Below are 26035 nucleotides of genomic sequence, written 5' to 3' on the forward strand. Positions count from 1 at the left end.
GGGGAGGGAAAATGGCTAACAACAAATACTAAGTATTGAAGAACAAGAGTGATGGCACCTCATACACTGCCTGTGTACTTTGGAGAGTGTATCAGTTTGCTGTATAACAAACTATTCCAAAATGCAGTGGCTTTAAATAGTACATATTACTACTTACAAGCCAAGGTCAACTTCTGGTGTCAGCTGGACTATTCAGGTATCTGCAGCCAGCTCTGAGTTGAGTAGGCAACTCTGCTGATCTTGGCTATGCTCTCACACAGTTTGGAGGTTAGCTGGCTGTAGGCCACTCAGCCTAGACAGCTGTGGTCTTTCATCCTTTAGGAGCCTAAGCTCAGGCTTATTCATATGCCGATGGCAGAGTTCCAGGAGGAAAAGTGGAAACTACAAGGCCTCTTGAGGCCTAGGCTTGGACCTGGTAAACCATTCTTCTGCATTCTGTTGGCCGAAGCAAGACACAAGGCAAGCCTAGATGTAGGGATGGGCAAGTAGATTCTATCCCTTGATAGGAAAAGCTGCAGAATTACGTGTCAAAGGATGTGGATGTAGGGAGAGGTGGAGAGTGGTCACCATATCTGCAGTTGACCTACCAAAAGAGACCAACTTGAAATTATCTGGAGGTACTTATCCTCTGTGACTGAGAAATTTGACTTTTAGTGTAAATCTCAGAGAAACTCTTTCACTTGACAATGAGGAGATAGATTAGATCTACAAGAGAATTTTTTGCAGCATTTTTAATAATAGCAGAAGTAAACTGACAAGTGAGTGGATTAATAAATTATGGTAAATTCATAAAATAGATAACTGTTCAACAATTAAAATGAATTACCTAGAACTACATGTGTCAATATAGCTAAAACTCTGAAACATAATATGGAGGGAAAAAGTTATAGAAGGTAAAATACCTTTTTTTAATTCAGTAGAGAAACTTGCACAAATACTGTTAATAGTGGATACATACCCAAGTAGTAAAAGTATAAAAACATGCAAGAGAATGATAAACACCATTTTCAGGTGAGTAGTTGCCTCTTGCAGGGAGTGGGGAATACAGTTCTTGGTCTTCTCAGAGAGCTGCCTTGTAAATCAAGGGAAGAAGTGCAGGAACCTTTCAGCTGCGAATAATAACAGAACACCTGTCTAAAAGTGGCTTCAGCATCATCAGTTATGTGAGAAACATGAAGGGCCCAGACATTGGCCGTTATTACCTCATTGCTTCACAGCTCCCCAGCATCAGGGCGCTGGGTCAGCTTCTCACTAGATTTCTTTGGCCTTCCCCTTATGATCAGATGATGATAGCAGCTCCAGCTTTCACATCCCCACTTGACAAGGAAGTACAGGGTTTCTTTTTGTGCAGTCTTTTTATCGTGGTGGAAGATCTTTTCCAGAAGTCCCTGAGAGACAGCCTCTAAGGAGCTGTTGAACATGCAACACCCGTGAAGCAGTCCCTGCAGAGGGGAGCAGAATTTCCTATGCCTTGCTTAGGTATGCCTTCTGAAAGTACGCCACAGCCCCCACCTGGACAGAATCTGGGTTTTCCTGGTAGCGGCAAGGGAAGGGGAATGCCTGTGGGCTGAGCCAACATCAGTTAGTCAAAATGTCTACTGTAGAGTGAAAAGCTGGTTACAGAAGATGGCGGTCCACTTTGTGCCAACAAAGTCAGGATTCCTTGTGGTAGATCATTTTAGACACAGGTTCAAAGGGCCATCACCCACATTAGTGCCTCTGCCTAAGCTTTTGTACATATACAGGGAGACTGCCACAGAGCAAGATGAGATCCAGCCCTTTCCAGAGAAATACCTCAATCCCAGTAGAACACCTCAAAGGAAAAAGAGACACTTGTGTTTTTTTTCTCTTAAAAAAGCAGGGCTGGGCAGGTGGCTCACACCTGTAATCCCAGCAGTTTGGGAGACCAAGGTGGGAGGATCGCTTGAGACCAGGATTTCAAGACCAGCCTGGGCGACACAGCGAAACCCTGTCTCGCTGTGTCGCCCAGGCTGGAGCGCAGTGGCACAATTTTGGCTCACTGCAGTCTCCGCCTCCTGGGCTCAAGTGATTCTCCTGCCTCACCCACCTGAGTAGCTAGGATTACAGGCGTCTACCACAACCCGGTAATTTTTGTGTTTTTAGTAGAGATGGGATTGCGCCATGTTGGCCAGGCTGGTCTCAAACTTCTAACCTCAGGGGATCCACCCGCCTCAGTCTCCCAAAGTGCTGGGATTACAGGCGTGAGTCACCGCACCTGGCCTTACAAAAAAAAAAAAATTAAGAAAGTATCGGTTGTAGTGACACATCCCTGTAGCCCCAGCTACTTGGGAGGCTAAGACAGTAGGATCACTTGAGCCCAGGAGTTCAAGGCTGCAGTGAGCTATGACCATGCGCCCTAGCCTGGGTGACAGACTAAGACCCTGTATCTTAAAAGAAAAGAGAAACGGTAGGCAATTGTTCAGATTATTTTTGTTAACCAGGCCTAAAGTACTAGAAAAGGGTGAAAGAACTATCTCTACTAAGATGGACTTTTAAATAAAGACTCCCTCTCCAGATTAGTGGTTTTTGACATATAGATTGAAATTGTAACTCCTTTCATATGATTTTGCAAAAGACAGATCCATACCAGCATCCTTATGGAACCGAATTTAATATATCCCTGAATTTAATCTTATCCCCAAATGTGTGAGCCAAATATCTGTCAGATGTGGCCCTGACACATATCCCGACCTGCATGCAGGCATCATGTGACAGATAAAAATAACTCACTCTCAGATTGCTTGTGGCAGCATTTGAGAAAAAACTAGGAGATGAAAGTTGGACTCTGAGTCTGGGAAATTTGTGAAAAAGTAAGATAGCTAAGGTAAACTGGGAGAACCTTTGCCTGTGAGAAATTTTTCTTTTTTGTCAGCACTATGACCTTAAAGAACTGAAATCCTTTTACTAAAGGGGGAACCTCTTGCTGAGAAAAATGCTGAATTCCAATATCTAAAATTGGTAAACAGGGAAATATTTATTTGCTTTATGGTATAGAATTATTGGTAAGATCACATTAAATAGATTTTGCTAATTAGATCCCATAAATACTATGAAAGAAAGGCTAAGGGACAAATAAAAAATACCTTTAGCCCTGTGTGGTGGCATGTATCTGTAATCCCAACTACTCAGGAGGCTGAGGCAGGAGAATTGCTTGATCCCAGGAGTTTGAGGCCAGCCTGGGCAACATAGACACCACCTCTTTAAACAAACAAGTATCATTACTTTCTACATTCTACAAGTTGGAAGACTAATTGGAAGTGAAAAATACCACTGAAATGTTGGTGCATAAATGGCAGCATAATTTGACTTACACTAGATTTTACACATTTGTGTCTATTTCAGATAGGTACTTTTACATTTTTCTTTTTTTTTTTTTGAGACGGAGGTTCGCTCTGTCACCCAGGCTGGTGCGCAGTGGCCGGATCTCAGCTCACTGCAAGCCTCCGCCTCCCGGGTTTAGCCATTCTCCTGCGTCAGCCTCCCGAGTAGCTGGCGCTACAGGCGCCCACCACCTCGCCCGGCTAGTTTTTTGTATTTTTTAGTAGAGACGGGGTTTCACCATGTTAGCCAGGATGGTCTCGATCTCCTGACCTTGTGATCCGCCCGTCTTGGCCTCCCAAAGTGCTGGGATTACAGGCTTGAGCCACCGCGCCCGGCTACATTTTTCTTAACTGCATCTGACACAGAGTGAATCATAGACACATGTTGGTGTCAAATGCAGAGGTACTATTACTAAACGAAAGTTTTGTGTTTTGAAGTTATTTTGTTTTGTTTTTTTTGAGACAAGGTGTCTCTGTTGCCCAGGCTGGAGTGCGGTGGTGCGATCGTGGCTCACTGCAGCCTTGACTTTCTGGACTTGGGTGATCCTCCCACTTCAGCCTCCTGAGTAGCTGGGACTATAGGCATGTGCCACCATGCCCAGCTAATTTTTTGTATTTTGTAGAGATGGGGTTTCACCTTATTGCTCAGGCTGGTCTCAAACTATTGGTCTCAAGCAGTCCACCTGTTTCGGCCTCCCAAAGTGCTGGGATTATAGGCTTGAGCCACTGTGCCCAGCCAAACAAAGATTTTAAATGAATTATATTGAGTTGTCATAATATTAAGTTGATATGTGCCCTAAAAGTTTGGAGATTGTTTTATAAACTTCTAGTTTCTTTAAGAAAAAAATAATTGGATAGTAGCTGCTAAAGAGAATGCTTTCTCTCTCTCTCTCTCCTTTGCGGAGGAGAAAGGTGAATGATGGCCTCTTAAATCTTTTCTCGGGCCGGGTGCAGTGGCTCACGCCTGTAATCCCAGCACTTTGGGAGGCCGAGGCGGGCAGATCATGAGGCCAGGAGTTCAAGGCCAGCCTAGCCAATATGGTGAAACCCTGTCTCTACTAAAAATATATATTTTTTAATTAGCTGGGTGTGGTGGTGTGCACCTGTAATGCACCTGTAGTCCCAGCTACTTGGGAGGCTGAGGCAAGAGAACCGCTTGAACCTGGGAGACAGAGGTTGTAGTGAGCCAAGATCGCACCACTGCACTCCAGCCTGGGCGACAAGAGTTTAAAAAAAAAAAAATTTTTTTTTTTTCTTACCTCTGTCCCCCAAGGCCCTCTTCTGCCCCAACAGCTCTCCTCCCAGACCCTCAGTGGAGGCTTGTGGCAGGAGCACAGGTGACATGTCTCAGGAGATGAGCGGAGTGTGTTCAGGCTGCCTGGGATCAGAGTACAGAAATGGCTTTCCAACTCAGGCTGGCCTGGCAGCTTGTCCCACTTGTCAGGCAGCTTCATTGGTTAATTCATGAAGTATAAGCTAGCTAGTTTTAGCTGACTGTGGAGGGCAGTTATTTCTAAAAATAGAGAGAAGCAACTTACTATTTTCTTATTTAAGAAAGGCAGACATTTCCATTCAAGTAGACCAAAAGCCACATGGGTAAATGAATATAAAATGGTAGAGAAAGCAGACATGTGGCCGGGCGCGGTGGCTCACGCCTGTAATCCCAGCACTTTGGGAGGCCGAGGCGGGCGGATCACAAGGTCAGGAGATCGAGACCACGGTGAAACCCCGTCTCTACTAAAAATACAAAAAATTAGCTGGGCGCGGTTGTGGGCGCCTGTAGTCCCAGCTACTCGGGAGGCTGAGGCAGGAGAATGGCGTGAACCCGGGAGGCGGAGCTTGCAGTGAGCCGAGATCACGCCACTGCACTCCAGCCTGGGCGACAGAGTGAGACTCCGTCTCAAAAAAAAAAAAAAAAAAAAAAAAAAGAAAGCAGACATGTTGGCAAGAGAAAAGAACAGAGTTCATTGACAGATAATTAGCAAAAATTAATTTCAAAATATGTCATCCAGGCCAGGTACAGTGGCTCACAACTGTTATTCCCGTACTTTGGGAGGTCATAGTGGGTAGATTACTTGAGGCTAGGAGTTTGAGACTAGCCTGGGCAACACAACAAGATCTTGTCTCTACAAAAAAAAATTTGTTTGATTAGCTGGGTGTGGTGGCATACGACTGTAGTCCCAGCTACTTGAGATGGTGAGGCGGGCGGATCACCTGAGGTCAGGAGTTCAAGACCAGCCTGGCCAACATGGTGAAACCCTGTCTCTACCAAAAATAGAAAAATTAGCTGGGCTTGGTGGCACACACTTGTAGTCCCAGCTACTTGGGAGGCTGAGGTGGTAGAATTGCTTGAACCCGGGAAGCAGAGGTTGCAGTGAGCCAAGATTGCACCACAGCACTGCAGCCTGGGTGACAGAGTGAGACTCTGTCTCAGAAAAGGAAAAGAAAAAAACAAAAGTATATATTAAGAAGGTCTAGGCCGGGCATGGTGGCTCACGCCTGTAATCCCATCTCTTTGGGAGGCTGAGGTGGGTGGATCACAAGGTCAGGAGTTCGAGACCAGCCTGGCCAACATAGTGAAACCCCATCTCTCCTCAAAATACAAAATAAAAATAAAAATAAATTAGCCTGGCATGGTGGCGGGCACCTGTAGTCTCAGCTACTTGGGAGGCTGAAGCAGGAGAATCGCTTGAACCTGGGAGGCGGAGGTTGCAGTGAGCCAAGATTGCACCATTGCACTCCAGCCTGGGTGACAGAGTGAGACTTCATCCCCCCACTCAAAAAAAAGGTCTGACCACTGAAGTTGCCCCTCTCCCTGCCACTTCTTGTCATCACATCACTCTGTGTATTTCTGTCATGATACTTACCCATAGCAGAATTACCATGTTTATGTTCTTGTTGATCTAGGCTTTCCTGAGTTCTTGCAGGGTGCTGAACTCTCTTCCAGCATATTGTATATGGACAGCCAAGTCAGACAAGGGTCTTAATCTTATGGGATCTTGCATTCTAGCTGATTCATTGTTATACCTCTGGCACATACACTGTTTTCTGGTTCAAATCAGGCATTTAGTTTATATTTGTTGAATGAATAAGTGAATGAAGTAATCTGTGTGTGTATGTATGTATTTAGAGACAAGGTCTGGCTCTGTCACCCAGGCTGGAGTGCAGTGGTGTGATCTCGGCTCACTGCAACCTCCACCTCCTGGACCCAACAACGATCCCACCTCAGCCTCCCGAGTAGCTGGGACTACAGCTGTGCACCATCACTCCCAGCTAATTTTTGTATTTTTTGTGGAGACAGGGTTTCACTATGTTGCCCAGCCTAGTCTTGAGCTCCTGAGCTTAAGTGATCCACCCGCCTCAGTTTCCCAAAGTGCTGGCATTACAGGCGTGAGCCGTAGTACCTGACCAATTAATTAATTAATTAATTTTGAGACATGGTCTCACTTTGTCACCCAGGCTGGAGTGCAGTGGTGTAGTCATAGCTCATTGCAACCTTGAACTCCTGGGCTCAGGTGATCCTCTCACCTCAGCCTCCCCAGTAGCTGGGACTGTAGCCACATGCTGCCATGACTGGCTAACTTAAAAACAAATTTTTAGAGGCAGGGTCTCACTATGTTGCCCAAGTGGATCTTGAACTTTTATCCTCAAGTGATCCTCCCAATTCAGCCTCCCAAAGTGGCAGTGCCTGACCTGAAGTAATCAATCCCTCAAAATATTTTTGGTATGGTGGCTTCATGGCCTTGATTATCTTGCTAGGTTTAGCTAGCTTTGCAGTAGGGAGAGAGACCAGAAGAAATGAAAGGCATTCTAACTTCCCAGAGCATACACTGCTGTTAGCAGTCTGTGACACATAGGAAACACTGGTATCACTTCACAGATGTGAGTCTGCCCAAGCTGTGTCCTCTTGTTTTTTGTTTCTATTTTATAAACTGCTTAAGAAGACTGAGAATGAGACCAGCAATATAATACTATCAGTGCATTAATTATTCTTTTCACTTTCCAGGCTGGAGTAAAAGGGACATTGGGAAGATTAGTTGGAATTTTTGAGGTAAGTCTGTTAAAATCTTTGGTACAAATGATATGTATTAATAACCACACAGATATTAACATAGGAAAAATGCCATCTCTGTTTCAGCGAGTTTTTGGGTTTTTTTTTAGTTATTTTTAACTTTTTGAGACAAGGTCTCACTGTGTCGTCCAGGCTGGAGTGCAGTGGCACAGTCATAGGTCACTGCAGCCTTGAACTCCTGGGTTCAAGCAATCTCCTGCTTCAGCCTCCCAAGTAGGTGAGACTACAGAAACACACCACCATGCCTTCTAAATTTTCAAATTTTTTTGTAGAGACAGGGTCTTGCCAGGTTGCCCAGGTTGGTCTCAAACTCCTGCGCTTAAGCGGTCCTCCTGCCTCAGCCTCCCAAAATGCTGGGATTACAGGCGTGAGCCACCATGCCCAACCTCGGTGAGTTTTTTAAAGAAAGCAGCACCAACAGAGGATAACATGCTTTAAAACAAAAAGAAAGAAAGAAATCCCATAGTCTTGTCCCCTAAACTACTAGAATTATTTGTAAGTATTATTTTACCCCATTCCTACCTTTCTTCCTCTCCTACCAAGGTAGGAGGAAGGGTAGCTGAGTGTAGAGAGACAAGAAAAATAGAAGATAAGTAACAATAACAAAGAGAGGAAAAACAAGGAAATAAGCTGTGATACAAATTTGAAAGAAGGCAGGAAAAAAAGTGAGAAATCAGGAGAAATAAAGATGAGCAGATGCTGGGCATGGTGGCTCACCCCTGTAATCCCAGCATTTTGAGAAGCTGATGCACAACAATCTCTTGAGGGTAGAAGTTCAAGACCAACCTGAGCAAGAGAGTGAGACTCTATCTCTACAAAAAGTTTTAAAAATAAAAATATCAGAAGAAAGATCTCTAATGAAAAAATAGCTATGTAAATAAATAATTTTTTTTTTTTTTTTTTGAGACAGAGTCTTGCTCTGTCACCCAGGCTGTAGTGCAATGGCACGATCTTGGCTCACCACAACCTCTGCCTCCTAGGTTCAAGCGATTCTCCTGCCTCAGTCTCCCAAGTAGCTGAGATTACAAGTGCCCGCCACCACATCTGGCCAATTTTTGTATTTTTAGTAGAGACAGGGTTTCACCATGGTGGCCAGGTTGGTCTGGAACTCCTGACCTCAGGTGATCCGCCTACCTTGGCCTCCCAAAGTGCTGGGATTATAAGCATGAGCCATCGCCCCGGCAATAAATAAAACTTTTTAAAAGGTGGCTGGGCACTGTGGCTCATGCCTCTAATCCCAGCATTTTGGGAGGCCAAAATGGGAGGATCGCTTGAGCCTAGGAGTTTAAGACTAGCCTGGGCAACATGGTGAAATCCTGTCTCTACAAAAAAAATACAAAAATTGGCTGGGCACGGTGGCTCACATAGGTAATCCCAGCATTTTGGGTGGCCTAGGCGTGCAGATCACTTGAGGTCAGGAGTTTGAGACGAGCCTAGCCAACATGGTGAAACGCTGTCTCTACTAAAAATGCAAAAATTAGCCAGGCATGGTGGTGCATGCCTGTACCAGCTACTCAGGAAGCTGAGGTGAGAAGATCACCTAAGCTCAGGAAGTTCAAGGTTGCGGTGAGCCATGATCATGCCACTGCGCTCCACTCTGGGTGACAAAGGCCCTCTCTCAAAAAAATAGGTAAGTGGGGTTAGTGGGAAAAGGGGTGGGTGTGTGTGTGTGTGTCACACTCAGCTTGTTTGCCTTGCTGGGGTCACTGAAGTTTGAGACCTCTGTGGTGGCCCACCCATCGACAGTGCTTTCCCTGGTGTTCTAGCTAAATTTACATGATGCCTTTTTCTTAAGGAGTCACAGCATTCCTGTGAAGTTGTGTTTAGGGGAAGGGGAGGAAAAAACAATATAAATACTTGGTTTTAGAAGTCCATGCAAAGAGCACACCCTCAAATTCAAGTGTGGCCTGTTTTAAATCATGTAGGACCATAAAAAGTAAAAGTTTAGAATCTTTGTGTCTAAGCTCTCTGGACATATGCTTAAGAGTGTGTTTCATTTAAGTAATTCCAGCTTTCTAAGGAAAAACTCTCTCTGTCCTTCTCTCTTTGCCCTTCAGAACCAGGAGAGGAAGCACAGGACGTATGTCTATGTGCTCATTGTCACTGAAGTGCTGGAAGACTGGGAAGACTCAGTTAACATTGGTAAGCCATCTTCAGACAGCCTGGAAAGGGCTCCTCACAACCAGCCCTTGCCATGCCACAGGTCATTACCAGAACCAGAAACAAGAGCTTACCAGGCTCAGTGGCTCACACCTATAACCCCAATACTTTGGAAGGCCAACACAGGAGGATCACCTGAGCCCAGGAGTTCAAGACCAGTCTGGGCAACCTAGTAAGACCTCATCTCTACAAAAATCAGAAGAATTAGCTGGGTGTGGTGGCACATGCCTGTGGTCCCAGCTTCTCAGGAGGCTGAGGCAGGAAGATCATTTGTGCTTGGGAGGTTGAGGTTACATTGAGCCATAATCATGCCACTGCACTCCAGCCTAGGCAACAGAGTGAAACTGTCTCAAAAACGAACAACAACAAAAAAAAACAAGAACTGGATAAAAAATAGAAATAATTGAGGGATGTGTATAATAAAACAAGCATGTACATTTTGAACCCGATAGTATTTTGAAATGTTTAAATGGAATCTGAAGTGAGTATATGGTCCACAAATAGAAGCATGACCCCTAAAAATAAGAAATGTTGCTTCTAAAATCAAACTGAGTCCTTCCCAAACGGGCTATACTTCTGCACCTCCTGAGCAGATACTGATTGAGGGCCTCCGCCATGCCAGGCTCACTGCTGGCCGTGGGGACCGTAAGTGAGAGCAGGACCCTGGTCTTGTTCCTATTGAGAAAATTGTTTGTTAGGTAGTGTGAGTCCCTCTAGAAATCATTTAGTAGATGCAGAATAGTGCAGGTAGTTTCTAGTTTTATTCTTATATGATATATCTACAATATATATTTTTATATTTTTCATGTTTTATATGAATATAAAAATGATAAAATTTATGAATTTTTTTTTTTTTTTTTAAGGCGGAGTTTCACTCTTGTTTGCCCAGGCTGGAGTGCAATGGCACGATCACGGCTCATCGCAACCTCCGCCTCCCAGGTTCAAGCAATTCTCCTGCCTCAGCCTCCCTAGTAGCTGGGATTATAGGCATGTGCCACCACACCCAGCCAATTTTGTATTTTTAGTGGAGACGGGGTTTCTCCGTGTTGGTCAGGCTGGTCTCGAACTCCCAACCTCAGGTGATCCACCCTCCTCCGCCTCCCAAAGTGCTGGGATTACAGGCGTGAGCCGCCGCGCCCGGCTTATGAACTTTTATAAAAGGGTGCTGAGTGCACTCTTTAGGTACACCCAGCTTTCTCCCAAAGGAGTCATTTTCTTTTATCTCAGATGGCCATTATGTTTACATCTTTTGAACTATAAACTGTGGTGGTGCAAAGGTTGGTTCACGGTTTGATTATTTACCTCTGAAGGAAAGTATATTCTAGAAAGTAGAACACTAATTTCCGTTACAAATTGGCAGACAGATAAAATTTACTTGCCAACATTCTCCCTTTAATGTTAGTGTTTTCCTTGCTGCCATGCCCCTCACATTGTTACTCTGGGCAGTTCGTAGCCCTTTGGCTCTTGATGGCTTTGTATCTAGTAATAATGCAGGGTGCTCAAGGAAATAAATTCATTGTGGATATGCTGAAAACAGACTCCCTGACAGCTGTGCTAGCGCCAGAAAAGGAGACAGCAATGGATGTGTGGTGTGGCCCTATCCTCAGAGCACTCTGTCAGGCAGGAGTCACACACTTGTGATACTAATTTTTTTAGGTACCGTTGCTCTATTAATATTCAAACAAACCTTTCACCTTGTACTCCCACTTCTGATAATTGACCCTAATGAAATAATCTAAAATATGACAAGCCTATGGAGCCTTCCTTCAGATGATCTTACTACCATTTTTCTTACCGGTTAAAAATTGCATCTTAAATGTATAACTCAGTGAATGACAAATCAATGAATGACATGTGTCTGATGGAATGTTATACAGCTGTTAAACACCATAGTTTAACACCACCTGGTGCAGTGGCTCACGCTTGTAATCCCAGCACTTTGGAAGGCTGAGAAAGGCAAATCACTTGAGGTCAGGAGTTCGAGACCAGCCTGGCCAATGTGGTGAAACCCCGTCTCTACTGAAAATGCAAAAATTAGCCAGGCGTGGTGGCACACACCTGTAATTTCAGCTACTCAGGAAGCTGAGGCAGGAGAATCGCTTGAACCCGGGAGGTGGGGGTTGCAGTGAGCCAAGAGTATGCCAATGCACTCCAGCTCGGGCAACAGATAAAGACTGTCTCAAAAAAAAAAAAAAAAAAGTCAATGTTAAAGAAAAGCTAATATTGGCAGGGATGTAGTGAGACTGACATCCTGACAGACACAAGCAGGACTCGGGATCAGTGTCGCCTTTCTGTAAAGCACTTTTGCAGTATAAATCAGGAGCCCTGGCCAGGCACGGTGGCTCACGCCTGTAATCCCAGCACTTTGGGAGGCCGAGACGGGCGGATCACAAGGTCAGGGGATCGAGACCATCCTGGCTAACACGGTGAAACCCCGTCTCTACTGAAAAATACAAAAAATTAGCCGGGCGTGGTGGTGGGCGCCTGTAGTCCCAGCTACTCGGGAGGCTGAGGCAGGAGAATGGCGTAAACCCAGGAGGCAGAGCTTGCAGTGAGCCGAGATCGCGCCACTGCACTCCAGCCTGGGCGACAGAGCGAGACTCCGTCTCAAAAAAATAAATAAATAAATAAATAAATAAATAAATAAATAAATAAATAAATCAGGAGCCCTTGAAAGTTCAAAAGCTCTATTTTTGTAGTCCTTGTGCTAGATATCTTTCCCTAGATGGTTAAAAAGAAAGAAAAAATGGGGAACATTTTTTAAAAACAGGATTATTTATAATAATTAAAATCACTGGGCATGGTGGCTCATGCCTGTAATCCCTGCACTTTGGAAGGCTGAGGCAGGCAAATCACTTAAGGTCAGGAGTTCGAGACCAGCCTGGCCAACATACTGAAACCCCATCTCTACTAAAAATACAAAAATTAGCTGGTCGTGGTTGTGTACACCTGTAGTCCCAGCTACTTGGGAACTGAGGCAGGAGAATTGCTTGAACCTGGGAGGCAGAGATTGCAATGAGCTAATGCCACTGCACTCCAGCCTGCATGACAGAGTGAGACTCCGTCTCAATAAATAAACAAACAAAAATTAGCTGGGCATGGTTGTGGGTGCCTGTAATCCCAGCCACTTGGGAGGCTAAGGCATGAGAATCGCTTGAGCCTGGGAGGCAGAGGTTGCAGTGAGCCAGGATCACATTGCTGCACTCCAGCCTGGGTGACAGACTGAGACTCTGTCTCAAAAATAATAATAATCACAGACAATTGATGTCCAGTGATGTGGAAATGGTTAAATGAATGATAGTACATCCATTCTAGATATTAAGATATAACGCAGCCATAAATGTCTGACCAAAAAAAGACAGGGTCTCACTCTGTTGTCCAGACTGGAGTACAGTGGATCACAGCCCACTGCAGCCTCAAACTCCTGGGCTCAAGCAGTCCTGCCTTAACCTTCCTAGCAAGGCGATGTCATATTTTTTTCATAACATAGATTGCTTAAGAAACAGTGTGACGTAGGATAGGCGTGGTGGCTCATGCCTGTAATTCCAAGTACTTTGGGAGGCTAAGGCAGGAGGATCACTTGAGGCCAGGAATTTGAGACCTCATTTACACCAAAAAAAAAAAAAAAAAAAGAAGAAGAAGCAGGTGTGGCGTGTGCCTGTAGTCCTAGCTACTTGGAAGGCTGGGGCAGGAAGATTCCTCGTGTCTGGGAGCTTGAGTTTGCAGTGAACTATGATCATACCACTGCAATCCAGCCTGAGATCCTATCTCTGGGGAAAAAAAAAGAAAAAAGAAAAGAAAAAAGAATGTGAAGAAAAAAAGAACTAGTAACAAAAATTAAAAAGCAAATTCAGTAGTACATACTTTTAGCAGCCAGGTACTCTTCAGGTGCTTTGCATACTAATCGTCACAACAAACTTGTGAGATAGGCCCTATTTATTGTCTGTTTTATAGATGAGGAAAATGGAGCAGGAGCACAGCTATCTGAGGCTGCACAGCTCATTGGAGCCATTTATGTGATTGGAGCCCAGCACTTTGGCTTCAGAGTCCTTGTTCCTGACCATAACACTCTAGCAGAGCTGGTCAGGATTCGGAGCACCTGAAAGCATGATCCAATTTTAGTTATCTCAAGATTGTTTCTTTTTCAAGTATATGCAAAAAAGGCAATTGTGCTAGGGTATTGAGAGTGGTCTTCTCTGGTTTACAAAATTATGGGTACCTATTACTTTTATAAGAGAAAAAATATAAAGGATTTTAAAGCGTGGACTAGAAAAGAGTAAGAAAATAAACTGAAAAATAAAAGTGTGATTGTATTGAGATTGTTTTTTCTTATTTTAAAAAATATTTTCTGGCTGGGGGTGGTGGCTCACGCCTATAATCCCAGCACTTTGGGAGGCCGAGGTGGACAAATCACGAGGTCAGGAGATCGAGACCATCCTGGCTAACATGGTGAAACCCCATTTCTACTAAAAATACAAAAAATTAGCCAGGAGTGGTGACGAGCGCCTGCAGTCCCAGCTACTCGGGAGGCTGAGGCAGGAGAATGACATGAACCCGGGAGGCCACTGCACTCCAGCCTGGGCGACAGAGCAGGACTCCGTCTCTCTCTCTCTGTCTCTCTCTCTCTCTCTCTCTCTCTCTCTCTCTCTATATATATATATATATATATGTAAAAATTTTTTTTCTATTATGTCAGTACATTCACTCTTAAAAGAAAACTTTTAAATAAATTAGTGATTACAAACCAGCCATCCTAGTAATTCTGGAAGCTGATGTTTGTGTTGATTTTCTTTTTCCCCCTGCTTGGATCAGGGTGTCACTCTGTCACCCTGCCGGAGTGCAGTGGTGCAATCACAGCTCACTGCAGCCTCAACTTCCCGGGCTAGGGTGATCCTCCCACCTCAGCCTCCTGGGTAGCTGGAACTACAGGCTTGTGCCACCATGCCCAGCTAATTTTTGTATTTTTTGTAGAGACAAGTTTGCCATGTTGCTCAGGCTGGTCTCAAACTCCTGGGCTCAAGCGATCTGCCCACCTTAGCCTCCCAAAGTGCTGGGATTATAGGCATGAGCCACCTCGTCAGGCCCTCATGTCAGTTTTTTACAAGAGATGGGGATGCTGCTGGGCTTTGATCCCTATGTATGTGCAAGCAAGGAAAGCTCAGAGACCCAGGAGGGCAGGAGGAAAACACTAGCCATAGTTCTCTCTGGAGGGCAGGTTTTACACAATTACTCTTAGCTCTTCAGTTTTCAGGTTTCTCGCCTATTTTCTACATTAGACATTTGTATAATATTTGAAGCATACGAAGTGCGCTTGAGTTACTTTTGTAAGGAAAAAAAGTATTAAGAAACATTGCTTTAACGTTTTCTACATTTTCTCAAAAGTTCTAGGCTCAGAAACCTTATTGCTCTTGTACTAGTTTCTTTTCTCTCTGCCTCTACAGGAAGGAAGAGGGAATGGTTTAAAATAGAAGATGCCATAAAAGTGCTGCAGTATCACAAACCCGTGCAGGCATCATATTTTGAAACATTGAGGCAAGGCTACTCAGCCAACAATGGCACCCCAGTCGTGGCCACCACATACTCGGTTTCTGCTCAGAGCTCGATGTCAGGCATCAGATGACTGAAGACTTCCTGTAAGAGAAATGGAAATTGGAAACTAGACTGAAATGCAAATCTTCCCTCTCACCCTGGCTCTTTCCACTTCTCCTCACAGGCCTCTTCTTTCAAATAAGGCATGGTGGGCAGCAAAGAAAGGGTGTATTGATAATGTTGCTGTTTGGTGTTAAGTGATGGGGCTTTTTCTTCTCTTTTTATTGTGGGGTGGGGGTTGGGTGTGTAATTTGTAAGTACTTTTGTGCATGATCTGTCCCTCCCTCTTCCTACCCCTGCAGTCCTCTGAAGAGAGGCCAACAGCCTTCCCCTGCCTTGGATTCTGAAGTGTTCCTGTTTGTCTTATCCTAGCCCTGGCCAGACGTTTTCTTTGATTTTTAATTTTTTTTTATTAAAAGATACCAGTATAAGATGAAATCTTTCAAGAATTTGTCCTATAATATGCTGTACAGTTCAGTAGAGTGGTCACTTCCACTGCAGGATACATTTATCTACACATTATATATCGGACATATAATATGTAAATAAATGACTTGTAGAAAGAGAAATTTGTTTAATTTTTCAAGATTTTTTTCTCTTTTAATTTGGGCATTTCTGGAATTGAGAGCCTCACAATTAATATACCTTTTCGTTTTTGATGCTAGTGGCTGGGCAGGTTGCCCTGTCCTCTCTCTATTTCCCAGTCGTTGACTGTAGGTATGGGAAGTGTTTAGCTACCTTCATAGTGCTCCCAGGACTCATGGCCTTTCCTTCTTTAAGCTGTATTTCCATACCAAGAAAGAAACAGGAAGAAACCTTTATTTTATTATTATTTTTTTAACCAAGCTAGGAACAAATGTCTCAGCCCAGATCTGTAAAAACAATGATAGAAATTGAATTCTGCCCCACATGTTGACAGTAGGGTTTGAACTGGATTCTTGGGATTGCTTATCTAAAAAACTGGAGCATCAGGTACCATTTCTGTCCTGCTGGTTTGGAATCTTTTCCGTAATGCTACTTATTACCGACAACGACCTCTCTTTGTGTCCGTATATGCCTTACACCGTGCTGACCTGGATATTGTCCTTGTGCTCTGAAGCATCCAACTGTACTTTGCAGGTGCATCAATGTAGTCCCGTCCCCGAACTGGGTAACCGTGTTCCTGAAAAGTACACTGGGGAAATTCACCTGCTTGCTTGTCTTTGTAATGGCACGACACTTGTGATTGCACCATGAAGCATGCTCAGAGCTATTAAACTGGTCTCCCATCTCCCACCAGGATATGAAAGGTCCATATGGGAAGCCACATAATCACTTATTACAGTGGTTACATAATACACTGGCTCACTGCAGAGTTTTGTTGTTTTTTGATACAGGTTTCGTGCTGGCTTCATTTGCCAATTGTGTTGTTTAGTTCGGAAGTAAGAGGGTCTTGAGATTGAGGGATAGGGAGGAGTACACTGACTGATCCCTGGCTTAGAACAAGAGATTATCTCTGTACCCCAGTGTCATCTCCTTAGCCGAGATGTGAAATTAAAATCGTTCTCCTTATTTAAAAATTCTAATAAAGCACTCGAACTTTGAAAAACTTTTACTTTTCCCTCCTACTAAAAGAAATGTATGTACCTCATAGGCCTGTGTCATTTAGTGTTCAGCACTTTGGGGAACATCAGTTGGTGAACTTTAAATTTTGTTGTCTACTCACCAGGCATGGTGGCTCACACCTGTAATCCCAGCACTTTGGGAGGCCAAGGCAGGCGGATCATCTGAGGTCAGAGGTTTGAGACCAGCCTGGCCAACATAGTGAAACCCCTGTCTCTACTAAAAATATAAAAATTAACTGGGCGTGGTGGGCGCCTATAATCCTAGCTACTTGTGAGACTGAGGCGAGATAATCGCTTGAACCCGGGAGGCAGAGGTTGCAGTGAGCCGAGATTGCACCACTGTCGTCCTGCCTGGGCAACAAGAGTGAAACTCCATCTCAAAAAAGAAAAAAAAAATTGCTGTGTACTCTTAGTTTACATCCTCTCTCCCAATCTTGAAACAGAGCCAAAGAGCAGTTGTATTCTTGGGATACCATGATACCTCTGGGAAAGGAATTATATCCCCAAGGAGAGGTCCCATTGGAGAAGAACACCACTGTGGAACTTGAGTCTGAATGCCAACTTCCTATTCACATATCCTTCTTAAAAACAAACACACTGTTTCTTATCCTGACCTAGAGCATTCTAAAGTTCTGTTCAAATAAAGAGCAAAATAAAGTAGATTTAACCAAGTGCTAAGTGGAATTCAAGAAACACATTCTTCCAGATAAATACTACCTTTATGGTATGGATTTGAAAGTCCTTTGCAGGAAAACAGTCAATACTCTTTTAAAAAAGGAACTGCAGGGCCGGGCATAGTGGTTCACACCTGTAATCCCAGCACTTTGGGAGGCCAAGGCAGGTGGGTCGCTTGAGGACAGGAGTTTGAGACCAGCCTGGCCAACATGGCAAAACCCTGTCTCTACTCAAATACAAAAATTAGCTGGACGTGATGGTGCACGCCTGTAATCCCAGCTACTTGGGAGGCTGAGGCATGAGAATCACTTAAACCTTCCTGGGAGGCGGAGGTTGCAGTGAGTCAAGATCACGCCACTGCACTCCAGCCTAGGTGACAGATCGAGACTCTGTGTCAATAAATAAATTAGAAAATAAAACAGACCTGCAGTGCTAACAGTAATGTATACATTTGTTAATGGTCTGAGTGTGTTTTGACTGGGCTAGTGTAATAATATACTACCCTGAAAGGGCAGTTTTGATTGTTGTTGGTGTCTTTGGGTCAGGAAAGTGAACTGTGCCAACAAGTATTTTTCAGTGACATGAATGGATTCCTGTTAATGCAATTAACTGAGACACTGTGCTTATGCTTTCTTAACTGACAAAAAGAGGCTTTGTCCAATATCAGAATTGTTGAAACTGGTGCTGTTTTCTGTTGCATTGGGATTCTGATGATCAGGGATTTTCCCTCCCTGGCACTGTAAACACCATGGCCATCTTTACTGAGAATATCATCACAGTCCTTTAGTGATACATTAGTTAGACCCATGGTTGCAATACCTTTATCTCCCCAAAGAAAAGAATCAAAAGAAAGCACAAAAACTACCCTGTTTGCAGAATATTTCATTGACATTGATTTGTCATTAATTCTACCAGTGCTGACCTCATTCAGACTTGGTAGAAACAGATTCCTATGTTTAGGGCAGATCCCTAGCCTCTTGCTCACAGTGAATTTGCATGTCCTAGATTCTGGTTATTGCTAGAGCATCCATTAAAGTCTACCAAACTCGGGACAGAAAAAGATAGCAGTGGATTTTAAAAAATTTTTAGTTTATAAATTACAATCATTGGGGAAACACTAGTAAGGTCATGTGGTCTTTTGGACCAGGATTTTCTCCTCTCTTCTGTCTCTCTGTGTGTGTATATATATATGTGTATGTGTGTGTGTGTGTGTGTGTGTGTGTGTGTGTAGGAGGACAGAAGGGCTACCAGGAGGTGTCAACCATGTTAGATTTTCTGTAGCCTTCCAGAAACAGTGTAGCCCATGAAACAGGAATCTTAATTTTCCTCATTGCAAATATAACAGGATGGAACAGTTAGTGAATTGACTGTTTTGTTTTTGCAAGTGTCCACCACTCCATCCGCCCTGCATGGAGAGGGCTCTCTCACTGCTAGGTCTAAGCTGAGCCATCTGGAAGGATCAAAGGGTGTGGAAGTATCACTGCCTCTCAGGCTGCAGAAGGTCTCGAGGGTGGTGTCACAGCAGGATTTCCGCCTTCTGCATTGCGCTGCACAGCCCCATGGAACGTGAGGCACTTGAGGCCTTGCTTCTTGCAGCCTCTGGGGAGCAGAGTAGGTCACTGCCCTCTGGGAGTGTTTTGCAGTAGTTTTGTAAATGTGTTGCTACATAGTCAAGTTCCTTTGTGGCAAAGAAATATTTTGTTTTGATATTAGGAGCCAGCCCATATATTGTCTCTTAGGCTTGCTTGCTTAGAAGAAAAAAGTCACCCTCTATGGTTTTTAAAAGAAGAAAAAAATTCTGTGCCAATCCGTTCCTCCCCCTGCTCCTTCCCTTTTCTCTACATACAGTGCTCATTGGGGGCTCCTGCTAAACCTTCTTAACCAGAGAAGTAATAGGTACTTGTTAGACCTGAGTGTACGTTTCACATGTTATCCTTCACCTGTTTCTCATTTCATCTAGTACTTTCTTAATGCCTTTGTTGGAGTCCCCATCCTCATCTTTAAAAAAAAAAAAACAGCTGAGCCTAAGCCACATGCACATTTTTTAGTTCACAAAAAGGATTTAATAGCCACATTGTGATTTTTGCCACAACTGTGTGATTTTAATATTCTCTAATATCAAGGGTGGATTTAGAATTAAAGGAAATACCTGGAGAAATCACAGTGGGATGAATTTTTGCTTTAAGAGAAATGAGAGTTGGCTGTAATTGATAATACAGCTTTATCCTAGTCTCATCTGCATTTCAGAAAATAACCCTCATCTTTACAAAACATAGGACACTTGTGAGACAGTTAACTCAAGCAGCTATGGGGAGGGAGGACATTATTGAACGGTGATTAAATAATGCAGATGGCCCTTCTGTTTCTTAAAGACGGTGGAAGAGGTCAGACTGCCCAGTTGAGGCGGCAGGCATTTATTCGGAGTCCTGTTGGATAGAGCCTGTCTCCTCGAGGCTGCAGAGGCTTCCAGGATGTGGAGCTGTGCATGTTAGTGACTCAGCCTTGCCTTCATCAGGGCACCCACCTAACTTGGAGCAAGTGGGAGAGGACCCCAGAGTCATCCTCTGTGCTGTTTGGTGAGTTTTGCAGCGGAGACTTCACCATCCAGGAGAGCTGTGTTTCTGTGTCACTTGGAATATCACCTAAAAATGAAACACTTGATATTTTAAGGTATTAAAACAAAAAAAAGTGAATTGGGGAGCATTGGCTGCAATCCCTAAAAGATACTGTTATCTGTGCATCAGGTTGACTTGAGATCACCACAGGTCCTGGGAGCCCAGAGAGTTTAGGCATGCTGTCCTTTGGAGGCCAGCAGCCTTTCACAAACCCTGCCTCTAAAAGGGTGGTTTCACATTTGACCATGTTTTTGCATTAGCCTCAGAAACTCTTGTCTTTAGCTGATAACCTTTGAGGGATGTGAGAAGCCTAGTTGGAGCATCTGAGAAAATGATACCTCTCACCTTCAAATTAATCAAATAGTTTGTCCTCCTAGTCCCCTTATAAATTAATAAATGGAGGACCGGGCACGGTGGTTCACGCCTGTAATCCCAGCACTTTGGGAGGCCAAGGCGGGTGGATCACGAGGTCAGGAGTTCAAGACCAGCCTGACCAGTATGGTGAAACCCCGTCTCTACTAAAAATAGCAAAATTAGCCAGGCGTGGTGACACACTCCTATAGTCCCAGCTACTCGGGAGGCTGAGGCAGGAGAATCGCTTGAACCTGGGAGGCAGATGTTGCAGTGAGCCGAGATCCCGCCACTGCACTCCAGCCTAGGCGACAGAGCAAGACTCTGTCTCAAAAAAAAAAAAAAAAAAAAAAAAATTAATAGGAAGAGAATCCCATTTTGTGATGATTTGGGCACACTACTTGAGCTGAGGCTAGCAGTCATGTGATTTTGGCTGTCTCTGACCTGAAGCTTTTGAAGTAAGAGTTATGTCTCTTCCCTGAAGCTTTGTTTACGGTGATAATTTGGTGAGTTTGAGCTTGTCTTAGAAAATAAGACTGTCCACCTGGGGAGGGGAGCTTATAGGGAACCCCATGTTAACTCAGAATGCTGAAGAAAGTGCTTTTAGCCAAAAAAGTAAGATTACTACCTAGAAGGTAGAAAGAAGTCACTGCTTCTGTTCCTCCAGCAGTCAGTTGTTTAATAACTCTAGGTTTCCTTTCGTTTTTATCCCCAGTTCTTACTACTAAAACTTATTTGACTTCCTATCAGGAAGCAGACAAAACGCCATTTAAAACCCTGGATAGAGGCTTTAAAGGATACACAAACAGCAGCATTGTCATTTTGTTCATCACCATTTTGATGTGCTACCCATTCTTCCACCCTCCCTTTCCTGCCCCCAAGCCTCCCAGCCAGGCCAGATGTGAAGATTATATTAATCACTGATTCAGAGAACATTAATTCTTGTCTGGATTAATTATCTACTAAATTGCTTATTATCTGTGACTACCTTGCAGAGAATATCTCAACAGTGCAGTAAATTAGCTCTCCTAGACTTGAGCTTCCAGCCAGGCATTTAGATCACTCTTAAGCCTTTGTGGAATTCTGAGGGAAAAAAGCAAGATGCCTCAATGCCAATGCTGGGCCTTAAGACTCTACTCCCCTCCCTGTAGGGTGGGGCAAGTGGCTCAGCTTTGGAAAATCATTTTGCCAGTAAGATTGCCTGTGAATCCCTTTTAAGAAGTCGTCCTGATCTGAGCCTGTCTTCCTGAGCACTTTGGTGCTAAATTGAAAATGGTAAGCTAAAGCAGTGACAGATCCACATAGCCTCTTTAACCTCTTTATTGTCTTGCCAAAAAAAAAAGTTTCTCAGGTTAAACCTTGGTCTTTAACCTCCCTTTGTTGTGGAGAAAATGTGTCACTAATCAGTGGTCCAAAGGATATCTAGCTTTGGTTACTCAGTTCCTGCAGCATAACAGATACGACTTATGCCAGGGAAGGTAGAGGCTGATTATGGAGACACCCAGGAGCAGGAATAAGAAGGGATAGGTCTGTTCTACATAGAACCTCCCCAGATCTGAAGTTAAGTCTTGGAGAGTTTCCAAAGTGCTGAAGTAAAAAGGAGACTTGGAGGGCCTTTGCTTAATGAACAAGAGGCTTGTGTCCTCCCAAGAACATGGAGTTCAGAAGGGAGTAACAGGTACCTAAGCTATATAGCTCACAGACTGAAACCTGCCCGCTCACCCCGTCCCTGGTGACTGAGAGCATTTTTGCTCAGAATTTTCTAAGAGGACTCTCCCTTCAGAAATCCAATTTGCTACCAGAATTTTGTTTAGACTCTGAGAATCTCACCCTTTCACTTCCATCTGTGAATGGACATAGATGTGTTGCTCAGGGATCAGAAACATCAGAGTCTAGGGCCCAGTGGCATGGTGTTGCATTAATAGTTAGAAAAGTGATTGGTCAACTCTACTGTAAAAGAAGTAAATAGTACAGTTTTGTAAATGTCAGGTCTGTTCTATTGTTTTATGATCTGAAGACTATCAAACTGGTTGATAATCAAAGAAAAGGTTGGTGGTTAGAATAAGTAAAATTTCAGTTAGAAAGATAGCTTACCAGTTTTCCCTGTGCTTAATTAAGGAAATCAAGAGTATTTCAGGATGTTGAGAACTGTTGTAAAATGGAATTGAAGTAAGTGTCTCTCACCTTCTTAGGTGTATCAGAGAGAGGAAGTGGAAGGACAGTAGTAGCATCTTCATACTTACTTTTGCCAGCCCAGCCTCCATTTCAAAGACTTTGTCTTCCATCCTATCCAATGACGTGGTCAGGGATGGGCTCTGAGGTGGCAGTGAGGCCCCACCTTGGTTTGCTCAGCTGTGATGTGTAGTCTCCACACAGCTTAAGGGTTTTTAAGGAGTTTTCTCACAGGATTACCTCCACTCCACTCATCTACCATCAGCATCAGAAAGGTTAACATCCCTGGGACCATTCCACTTATAAAAGAGATGAACTAGTGTGCTTTCTCCCCTTTTCCAGGTGTGCCATCCATATACAGTCTCCTCTTGGCCAGGTTCAACAAGTGTTTCCAGAGAACCCTGTGACTTGAGCCTAAGTAGCCAAAATGTATTGAGTTTACGTTTTTCCAGAGGACAAAAGTATTTCTTGTCCCTTTTCCCTCATGCTCATATGTTTTAGCTGAGGCTTAAAAGGCCAAGTTGAGTAATGTCTCTGGAACTGAGACAGAGCCAGGGACCCATGTACCCAGGGACCAGTCCCCTGGGGAATCACACAGTGGCTCAGACTAGACTGCTCTGTCCCACCAGAACTCTGCTGGTGTTCATTTCCATCAGGACCACCCAGGAAAGCAAGTAAGTTGGCCTTCTCATCATTCGATCACCTAATCTCTTGGGCTGCAGGATGACAGCATATATAGATCTCCTGTTTAGACAGTGTGTTCATAATTGTAGAAAGGGATAGAAAATGGAACCACCAAGAGGCTGCGTCATTTTTGAAGAGGATGGCAAGGATGACCCCAAATGAGCTCAACAAAACTGGGAATCCAAGGAATGGTGCTTGTAGGGAAAGAGAGGTCAGTTTTGGTCCTTAAACCTCTTGGCACCTGGTGTGGGTTATAAAACAAGGAGCTGGAGTAAAATTGTCCTTACCTCCAATCCAAATGCTGTCCAGGATTTGGGAGCTACCCAACCTGTGGGTATATGGTGTTGGTTTCCATTTTTTGTTTGCGTGTTTCCAAAACAATCTTGCTTGGTACTGCATGGAAAGTTCAAGCTTTTCTTCTTGCCCGCTCAGGACCACCTGTCTGGGCTGGCCTCTTCCCCGTGTCTTCACAGCGTTCCTAAGGAAGATTTTTGCAGCGCTCTCTGGAGCTGAGGGGAGTGGAATTTGGTCCAGAGAAGGCGGAAGGAAATAGTTTTCCTGTTTCCTTTTCTCGAGGCAGATGTTCTCAGGCTTCCTTCACACCTCCTTCCCATGGGTGCGGCTGGCAGTACAGTCAGGTTGTGGAGGAGGGCTCAGAAGAAAGGGGCACTGGTTCAGCCCCAGGTTTGGTCTGAGACAGGCACACAGCAGATACTATCCCACCTTCCTCTCTTAAGAACAGGCCAGCCACACATATAACCCTTTCCCTACTTTACTAATATGTCCCTTATGTGGTATCAGCAACGGAGGACAGGCAGACTTACCCCCTGCCATCTGGAGAGAATGTTGTTACTACCCGTAAAACTTGACCACCCCCATATCCCACTCCCTTTTGTAAAAACAAATGCTTAAACCTGTGAGCCTGCCATTCCTTTCTATGTGTTAATCAGTTTCCTTCCATTTGAGCTGTGTGGGAGGGAAGGGCATTGAAACTGTAGATTGTAATCTTGTGCCAACCAATAAAAACCAGTATTTCACACATATCCCTTTTAGTGTCTGGTGTCTTCTTTCCAGAGGTTTCCCTTGAGTCCTTCATGTCAGTCTTTTGGTTTCCCCCACTCCTCTGCTGGATTCTTGGGAATTGCCCTAGAGGTCAAGGGTGATCCCATGGAAGATTTGGTGTGCAGGGCATTCAGGTGAGAAATGCAGTGGAGAAGCCAGAGGCTATTAAAATCAGCATGTTGTTGTATCTTGCCATCCTTGCAACCAGGTGCCCAGAGAGAGCCCTGGTTAGACGGTCAGTGCCCAGTGCTGAGGAGAGGGCCTGTCCCCCTTAGCCAGGGAGGCTTTCTAGGGGGCGCAAAGGAGCTGGAAGGGGAAAGAGGTGAGCCACTTTCAGAATAAGGAAGCGTCGCAAGAAGTTGCCTTCCTCTGTGTGGGGTGGAATCAGGAAGGGTGGAGCCACTTTTGAAGTTGTGTAGTGGTAGGGCTTGCAGGCAGAGAATGGGTGAGTGTCTTCAGTGGGAGAGCAGCATTAAGTGAGCTCTGTCCCCTGGTCCCAAAATGGAAGGAACAGTTTGAGCTGTAATGGAAAATAAAGTCTGATGAGATCAAATTATGGAAAACCACAGAAGCCAGTCCAGAGAGTTTGGTTTTATGCATGGGCGTGTTCCTGAACAGGGCAGTCATGTGGTATCAACCATGTCTGAGGAGGAGCCAGCAGGAGAGTTTGGAGTGGAACAGTCTGGAAGCCGTTGTGATACCATGCAAGGAGTGCACTGGAAATGCAGTGGGGGATATAGAAACAAGAATGAACAGCATATCACAGAGAAACACCCATCCGCCAAGACAAGCTGGCTTCTCTAGGATGGGACTTTGTTGGCATCACCACTGGTCAAGTATTTTAAGCCAAGAAACCTGATGGGGTCAGTGGAAGAGAGTCGCTTCCAGGAACAAGACACACAAATCTAACTCGTAAGAGACTAATGTATATGCCCAGGTGCTAATCGGTTCATTTATATGATGGTAAACATCAAAGTTACCTGGTTTGTGTACTGGCTGGCTGTATGGGAGGCCAAAACTAGGCAGAAAGTGGGTTACTGAGCAATAATAATAACCTGTTGACCATTCTACCACAGGACGAATTCCCTTTCAGTTGGTCAGAGAACTCTCCCCCTAAAATTCTGATTCTGCAGGCTTCCTTTGTCCATTCCATGATGATCACCCTTCATTCCTCCATCAAAGGATTCTTCCTTTTGCCAGATTTAGTGTGTATGATGAGGCTATGAGCTCATACATGCTGATACAGGTGATGTACTCAGGAAACCACCAACTGGCCACCTCTAATTGGGATTTGAGTGTTCTGGAAACTCCCCACTCGCCCATGTCAGATCATTATGGACCATTCTAAAGCTGATCCATCATCACATTTACTACATGATTCTGGCCGGGCGCGGTGGCTCACGCCTGTAATCCCAGCACTTTGGGAGGCCGAGGCGGGCGGATCACAAGGTCAGGAGATCGAGACCACGGTGAAACCCCGTCTCTACTAAAAATACAAAAAAAAATTAGCCGGGCGCGGTGGCGGGCGCCTGTAGTCCCAGCTACTCAGGAGGCTGAGGCAGGAGAATGGCGTAAACCCGGGAGGCGGAGCTTGCAGTGAGCCGAGATCGCGCCACTGCACTCCAGCCTGGGCGACAGAGCGAGACTCCGTCTCAAAAAAAAAAAAAAACTACATGATTCTATTTCATTTGCAGAGGGTAAATTGCAAAG

At 44.4% G+C, this 26035-nt stretch overlaps 1 protein-coding gene and 1 long non-coding RNA gene across 3 annotated transcripts in view; one reads left to right on the forward strand and one right to left on the reverse strand.

Moving 5' to 3' along the window:
* The window catches only part of LOC105474479 (nudix hydrolase 3), a 113186-nt gene extending 95307 nt beyond the window's left edge, over window positions 1–17879 (forward strand). Inside the window, exons 3-5 of the mRNA XM_011729154.2 lie at window positions 7348–7392; window positions 9471–9555; window positions 15015–17879. Coding sequence (XP_011727456.1) covers window positions 7348–7392; window positions 9471–9555; window positions 15015–15193 — 309 coding nt within the window. The 3' untranslated portion in view covers window positions 15194–17879. The remainder of the gene's footprint in view (window positions 1–7347; window positions 7393–9470; window positions 9556–15014) is intronic.
* An 883-nt stretch (window positions 17880–18762) lies between these two features.
* Window positions 18763–26035, reverse strand: part of LOC112425310 (uncharacterized) — a 42715-nt gene continuing 35442 nt past the window's right edge. For both annotated transcript variants that reach the window (XR_003016378.2, XR_011623805.1), the window contains one exon: window positions 18763–24845. This is a non-coding gene — a long non-coding RNA (uncharacterized lncRNA). The remainder of the gene's footprint in view (window positions 24846–26035) is intronic.

Source organism: Macaca nemestrina, chromosome 5 (genome assembly GCF_043159975.1).
Source record: "Macaca nemestrina isolate mMacNem1 chromosome 5, mMacNem.hap1, whole genome shotgun sequence".
Classification (NCBI taxonomy): domain Eukaryota; kingdom Metazoa; phylum Chordata; class Mammalia; order Primates; family Cercopithecidae; genus Macaca; species Macaca nemestrina.